The sequence below is a fragment of the Elaeis guineensis genome, chromosome 16 (genome assembly GCF_000442705.2).
Source record: "Elaeis guineensis isolate ETL-2024a chromosome 16, EG11, whole genome shotgun sequence".
NCBI classification, from domain to species: Eukaryota; Viridiplantae; Streptophyta; class Magnoliopsida; order Arecales; family Arecaceae; genus Elaeis; species Elaeis guineensis.
In genome coordinates, this window is record NC_026008.2 from 33,831,237 (window position 1) to 33,838,488 (window position 7,252).

The 7,252-nt window shown below is 36.4% G+C and overlaps 1 protein-coding gene across 1 annotated transcript; it reads left to right on the top strand.

Annotated features, from left to right (window-relative positions):
* The first annotated feature begins 706 nt into the window (after positions 1–706).
* Positions 707–5,475, top strand: LOC105059447 (small ribosomal subunit protein uS15). Its single transcript, XM_010942740.3, has 5 exons — positions 707–881; positions 973–1,045; positions 1,134–1,272; positions 1,354–1,540; positions 5,270–5,475. The coding sequence occupies exons 1-5, from the start codon at positions 859–861 to the stop codon at positions 5,301–5,303; spliced, it is 456 nt and encodes a 151-aa protein (XP_010941042.1). The 5' UTR covers positions 707–858; the 3' UTR covers positions 5,304–5,475.
* The last annotated feature ends 1,777 nt before the right edge of the window (positions 5,476–7,252 follow it).

Genomic DNA, 7,252 nt, shown 5'->3' on the forward strand with positions numbered 1-7,252 from the left:
CCGCTTGGGCGAGCATCATTTATGCGAGGCTAGAGTTGCAAGCTGAGAGAATATTCATCGAAGATAACTCTGCCATAATTATTGGCTAGATCAAGGATAAAGAGAAGCATTTAAATGCTCGCTCATTTTTGCACGACATCTGGAGGTCCTTTCACCATTCCACTGAGATGACCATTCGGTATGTTTATCAGGAAGTTAACAATGCTACAAACTATGTTGTCTCTTTTGTTGTCTAGTATATTGGAGTCTGTACCTAATGACAAGATGATGCATACCTTAGAGTCTGAAAATATTTTATACTTTGATTTTTTGGATTGCTCTCGTATTAGAATGATGTGATCATCTGTTTTGTACTAAAAAAAAATTAGTAATCCTACCCTCTCTTAAAAAGAAGAAAAAGGAGAAGAAGAAGAAGGAAAAAAAAAAAAAAAGAAAAAAAAGAAGGAGGAGGAGCAGCAACCCTACTTTTTACAAAAAAAAAAAAAAAAAAAAGGTAGCACACCCCCGGGCCCCCCCCCCCACACACTCTTCTCACGCCGTTACACTGGAGAACACGGCCGCTCAGATGACCACTCATCAACCGTCCACTTACTTGATCAGATCATGACCGTCTAATTTTGTTATCTTAATCACATAGCGGGACCCATTAATCGGACGGTATTCGCTTTTCCTATATATTCCATTGAGCGGTCGCAAAGCAATTTCTGGTAACCCAAGGGCCAAGACCTCCGATATATATTCAGAAAACCCTAGCCACCCGGCTTCTCTCCCTCGGTTAGGGTTTTCCTTGTCGCTCCTCGCTCCGAACCTCCCTCGAGAGCCCTCCACCGCACTCGCCGCCGCCGCGCCGCCGCCGCCATGGGTCGCATGCACAGTCGCGGGTAACCTTCCTTCTTCTTCCCAATGCCTCCAAACTTCCCCCTTCTTCTTCGTTTGTACTATCTCTCTCATCTCTTTGTTCTTTGGCCGCAGAAAGGGTATCTCCTCATCGGCGTTGCCGTACAAGAGGACTCCTCCGAGCTGGCTCAAGATCTCCTCGCAGGACGTGAGCCATCTCTCTTTTTGTTCTCTCAATTTGATCTCCATGTTTGTTTTGATGTTCTAATCGGTTTTGGATGCGTTCGATATCCCAGGTGGAGGAGAACATTTGCAAGTTTGCAAAGAAGGGACTGACGCCGTCGCAGATTGGTGTTATTCTTCGTGATTCTCACGGTATCGCCCAGGTGAAAAGTGTCACCGGGAGCAAGATTCTCAGGATTCTCAAGGCTCATGGTATTATCTTTTTGTTTTGTTTGGGTTTCTGTATTGTTGTTTTGTTTAAAGTTCTGAATTTTATTTGTATGGGGTTGGCAGGCCTTGCACCAGAGATTCCAGAGGATTTGTACCATTTGATTAAGAAGGCGGTGGCGATCAGGAAGCACCTGGAGAGGAACAGGAAGGACAAGGATTCCAAGTTCAGGTTGATTCTTGTGGAGAGCAGGATCCACCGCCTGGCTCGTTACTACAAGAGGACCAAGAAGCTCCCTCCCGTCTGGAAATAGTGAGCTTTTGCTCTGCTCTTTATTGTTTCTATTTCTTTAAGTGGTATTCGGTTTAGGATGTATTGGTTTGCCATGACATGCTATTTTTGGTCGCAAGTGGTGATACATTAGGTTATATTATGTTTAGCTAATCGATGTAACAAAACTAGGAACTTTTGCTGCAGAAACTTCATAAAATGTTTTAGTTTTTTTTATTTGCAAATTGGACTTTATAGATTTAGTCATGGTATGTCTTTATGTTCGTGTATAAGGGAGATCTTTTTATTTAGTGGGCTGTATGGTAATTGGTTTGTGAAAATGCATCTACATTAGAATTTCTTGGAAAGCATAAGCACTTAGTTTTGCAGTCAAAACAATGTGTTATTAATTCTGAATGAAGGAATATATGAAATCTTGTCTGATGTTAAGGTGTGCATGCCCTCTGCTCTATTGACTACTATGTTCATCAGCATATGTGTGCATAATTAGCTTATTGAGGTACCAGTTTTGAATTTATGTGGTTTCATAACAACACATTGTTACTTTTTGTATTTCAAGGTTCGTGGATGTTAGGAGTTGAGTATTGCTAATATGTGAATGTAGCTTTGTAAGTTCTTTGCCACTAAACATCTTGTACAGTGCATTTTGATGCACTACATTGTGAAGAAGTTTCATGATTTTACACATTTCAAGAATTGAACGTTATGATTCTATTTTTTTTACCAGTCATTTGGTTGTCTAGTAGAATTTTGCAAAAGCCCTTTGAGTCATTGAATTTATGTTTCTGTCTCCTTACCATTTTTTATTATTTTTTTTCCATTTTCTGATATTCTCTTTTCGCAGCCAAAGGTCTCTTGGAAGATTCCAACTTTGAAAATTCAAAAATTTTTAAGTTCAGAAAAAAGAAAAAAATCATGATTTTTGAAATTAAAAACTTAACATAGCCTTAATATTAGATTGTATTTTTAGTAAAATGTTAGCTTTATTTTGTCAAAATTTGGTTGGTCCAATGCTTCACAGCGTGATATTTGAACTGTCATTCTAACTTTATCAACAAATTTTTGGTTTATAAATAGTGAAGGATAAAGATGTTTGAATTGCTCAAGTATGGAGATAGTTGAAAGAAAAGGAACAGAGAAAGTGAAGCAATGACTAGTTTGCAAATGCACAAGGCTAAACATTTTAAGTGTTGAGAATTCTACTTATTCATGTCAGAGGACTTAGAGGGTTGATAACTTATTTTTATCCAGAAGCTGGTGCTTGCTGTAAATAAGTTTTTTTTGTGTTTATTTTTTCTTTCTTTGAGAAATGGTAGGTGGTTCCCCCACTCAGCAATTTGAACCTAGGTCATTGAGTACCACCCACAATTTTTTACCAACTTCACAAGTTGGCACCCACAAGTTTTGTGTATCTGTACAATTGGATTTTCTTGTTATTTCTTTGTCATGCTTGCCATATTTGTCTTCTCACTTTTCATTTTTTCTACTTTATTATGATTATGATTTACATTTTAATCTGCTTAAAATGTAAGGTGAATGCTCCTTTTTTTAAAAAAAATTCCCTTTTTTGACTTAAACAATTGTAAGCTTGTACCGTCTCTAGTTACTAGAAAGATTTTATTGCTTCTTTGTTTTAATTTTCGAGGTTTGAAAGAAATGCTGCATGGTTCTGTTTGATGAAAAAGCTGGATTGGTGGCTGTGACTTTATTGTTTAATTAACAAATACTATGATAATTTGGATTCAAAATCCAATCGACCCACCATACCTTTCTGGTTGGTTTCTTATGAGCCTCTATTTAATGACTCCAGCTAACCCAATTTTACATAAGCCTCTTGAAGCCAACATGAATTATCGACCCCTTCATTCTTTTGTCTGAGAAGACCCCTGCTAAGTTTTGAGTCAATATCCATGGAATGGAAGTGTGTGGATAAGAGGCTGGCTGTTGGGTTGGGATGATGTTTTGCAGCAGACTTAGTAGTAGTGTGAATGAAGTGGCAAAGTTTAGAATTTTCTCAGGTGATGTTTTTCCTTTTTTCAGTTGAAGATTTTGTTCCTTATTTCCTTTCCTGGTTGTTTTGGCAAACTTCTTTTTTACACCAGTTATTCATGTGGTTTTAGCCTAAGATACGAGCAAAAGGCATGATTAGGAAGAGGTTAGCATGTGATTAGGGGTCTTAAATATCTGCTGCATGGTTGAGGCAAGTAATTTATGCATTTTGCAAGTTTCCATGAACAAGCTTCTGATCTCAAATTTACTGCAGTGTTTTCCATGCTTGCTAGCTTAATTTACTGGTGTATTGGCAAATTGTAGAAAGTCCAATGGATGTCATAGTTTCAGGAAGGTTTTGCTAAAATGTTCCTAAAATATTCGTTTCATTGGCCTTCTATCTATTTGCAAAAAAATTGTTGCAAGGAGCCTTTGTTCAATAAGATCATGAGCTGTTATCTTTCTATCTGTTTTTGATTTTATGTTACCGGTCGCAATGGCTTTGCATATCACTCATCTCAGAATATTGATTTCTTGTATGTTGAACATTCATAAAAGGTTTAGATTTTTTTTTTTTTTAATTGTAAGATTTTGTTTTAAAGTAGTTCTGTTTCAGAAGATTTGGAACTTTGACTTTCCCAGAATCCAATTATCCTTACAGCTTGTCTAAAATCTATGTTTTGAATACTGAGGTGGGATGGGACATCCACCATCTCAGATGTCAGGATATTGGGTGTCAGCATCCCATTCATGGAAAAAACGGGATGGCTGGATTTTTATTGTTTAAACAAGGATTTATGCCTTGTATTTTTTGTCTTTTTTTTTTTTGGTGCCCAAGTTGCTAGTCTTTTGCAGAATAATAATCTCTCTCCTTTTGGTGCACACACGCTTTTCTTATTGCTGTTCTGAAGTGCATCCATGTCCCCAGCAACACTTATGTCTAAGCGTGTTGACAAGTATCTGAACCAATGAATAATATCTGTTTGTATTTGATGATTCTTGATTAGTTTATTTTTCACTCCAATAGAATTGTTAGCTCCACCGGTTGTCACCCAACCATCCATTGATGTCCTTTGTTCCATCCTAGATGATGGCAAATGGCCACCACATTGCTCAAAAATATTCAAACAAATTCCTCTAATGCAACATGAAATTTTATTGGCGCTTGAGGACATCCACTCTGTCATAAGTCACATGCTTGCATGTCTCTATTTATATTGATTCATGTGCCTGACATCATGCATGCATGCATGCTTTTGCATTTGTGTGCATGTGTGCGCTTGCATGCTTTTTTCATGTGCCTGACATCATGCATGCATGCTTTTGCATTTTTGTGTGTGCGTGTGTGCGCGCACGCTTGTGTGTGCGCGCTTTTTCATCATATAGATATATATTTCTGTTCATTTTAGAAATTTGCATTGTCAGATTCATGTGTGATAATTTACTGTAGTTTGACTATATAGTGTCCAAAGCAAGTTTTCTCTTTTTGTTGCACCGAACCTTCTGTTGTGTGTTACAGTTCGGTTAATGTTGCTGAGAAGATGGTACTTGAATTGCAAAACTTCACCAGGGAACAAAACACTGTTCTCATCCTTTCTGCATTCTGGCATTTAGCTGTTTCTTTATATGCTTATCATGAACTTGATTTGTAATAATTATGTGATTGCAGTTAACACTTTGTAATGTCAACCCTCATACGCTTATATTTATCATCACTTGCTGGTTCTGGTATTCTTTAACACCTGCTTTGCTCTTGTGCAGTGAATCTACCACCGCCAGCACTCTTGTGGCTTAGGGTTTAATTTCTGCAGCAGCCTTATGGATGCCTATGCTTGTTAGAGGGAAAAAAAATTGTCTTTGTTTTTGCCAAAATATGACAACTATGCTCTAAATTATCTGACATTCAGTTGTCATTTTTGTTTTTAATTGTGTTCTTTTTGGATAAGTAATGGTTGGATATTTAATTATTTTGGAGCGTCTTATGCTTGCTATGGTATGAGTACCTGAACCCAGATTTTGTAGATTCAGATCCAAACCCGAGATCCCATTTCGAATGGTAGACTATTACCTGCGTTTCAGTCAGAATTGGGTTGGTCAGGTATGTGTTGGGATGTTTTAGGTCCTTGGATGGTGCATGGGAAATGGAAGGTTTTAATGTGTGGGAGTTAAAATTGTTCCCATTTGATTAATAGATATGTGCAAAAGATAAGCATGGTGAGTCGGTGAATATGGCGCTGGATGTATAGAAGAAAATTGATTAGAGAACTGGCCCTCCCTTGCCTTCCTTTACAGAAGAAGGCAGCCTGGCGAAGTTGGCAAAATACCCCAATTACTTAGATATGGATAACCTGGAGAACTTGACAACATGCGCCAATTAGCTGTATATTTGCCTATCTTGCACTGGCAACGAAGTTGTGCTAAGTAGCATAAATAATATGTACATATACCTGGATGCATAAGGGAAAAGATAACATCGCCTGATTCGACAGTGTGTAGGGGTTAATCTGATAGGTGCAAAGTTAAAAAAAAAAAAGAAAAAACCTGGAGGATTTTCTTCAATAGATGACCATTAGGGTGGAACATTTTCTTCATGGTTAGATGGTGTGTAGCAGTTAATTTGATGCAGGTGCAAGGTGGAAAAATGCCTTTAATTTTCTTCAATAGATGACTGTTAGGGTGGGATATTTTTTTTATATACTTTATCAATCCTTTTTGGATCTCAAATTCAGCCATTAATATTTTGTGATTTTCGAGCAAAACTTCATGATCCCACTTTGATTGTCTCAACTTAACATCAAGTTCTGTACGGGCATTATATATTTTCTGATAATATCTAGAAACTGAAGGAAAGGTGCGTTTGTGATCATGCATGCTAGATTATCTCGTACGTACTCTATTTTCTGAAGATAGCTCAAAAAAAACAAGAGGAAAAATGATAGTTAAGGAAGTCATGAAAAAAGCTTAATTCACGATAATTAACTATAGTTACTGCAATGAAAAAAGAATTATTATCAAAGATATATTATTCTCTGTAGGTAACATATTTTTTTCAGGAATTCCATGTTGGAAAAGTTAGATATTTTTATGTTTTTTTGGAGTTGAAACAATTTCTTCTGAAGCTTGATAGGAAGAAGGGTCAGTACTAAAATTCTGCCATAGATTAGATGCTTGCAATTCACCTTCAAAATTTTTGTGGCTTCAAAACTAACTACATGGATATCTAAATTCTGCAAACTAAAAATGGTTTGAAATATATAGGTGATATTGAGTTTTTTCTTAACAATAGAAGGAAGGATGAATCTATTGGATCTTCTGTTAATGGTAAGGTTAACTAGTGATACACCAATTAATTATTGACCCAATTTGCTAAATATTATGAAATTTACAATGGTGGTTTCATCCTTAATAGTTGCATTCAACTTGTACCTTGTACCTTTACAAAGATTAATTAAAATTATTTTTATTTTTGAATTGAGAATATACTTTTTAAAAAATTAAAAGGAAAAGGTAAAAGCAATATAATTTTATCAGTGCATAGAGGGTTGGTTGTTTTTGTCACACTAGTTATATCAGAAATTATCTCCATATACTTTTACAGTGGTTCTGCAACTATAATACGTTTTATACCACTAACCATAGGAAGCATTGATCATCTTTCAAACATCTTTGCATGTAAATTTTATCCACCATACACACACACACACATATATATATACCAAAAAAAAAAAAATCAAATGCAGGGAC

Coding starts and splice junctions, on each gene's coding strand:
- LOC105059447 (XM_010942740.3), top strand. CDS start 859: ATGGGTCGCATGCACAGTCGCGG. Junction 882..972: donor GGTCGCATGCACAGTCGCGG/GTAACCTTCCTT, acceptor CTTTGGCCGCAG/AAAGGGTATCTCCTCATCGG. Junction 1,273..1,353: donor CAGGATTCTCAAGGCTCATG/GTATTATCTTTT, acceptor TGGGGTTGGCAG/GCCTTGCACCAGAGATTCCA.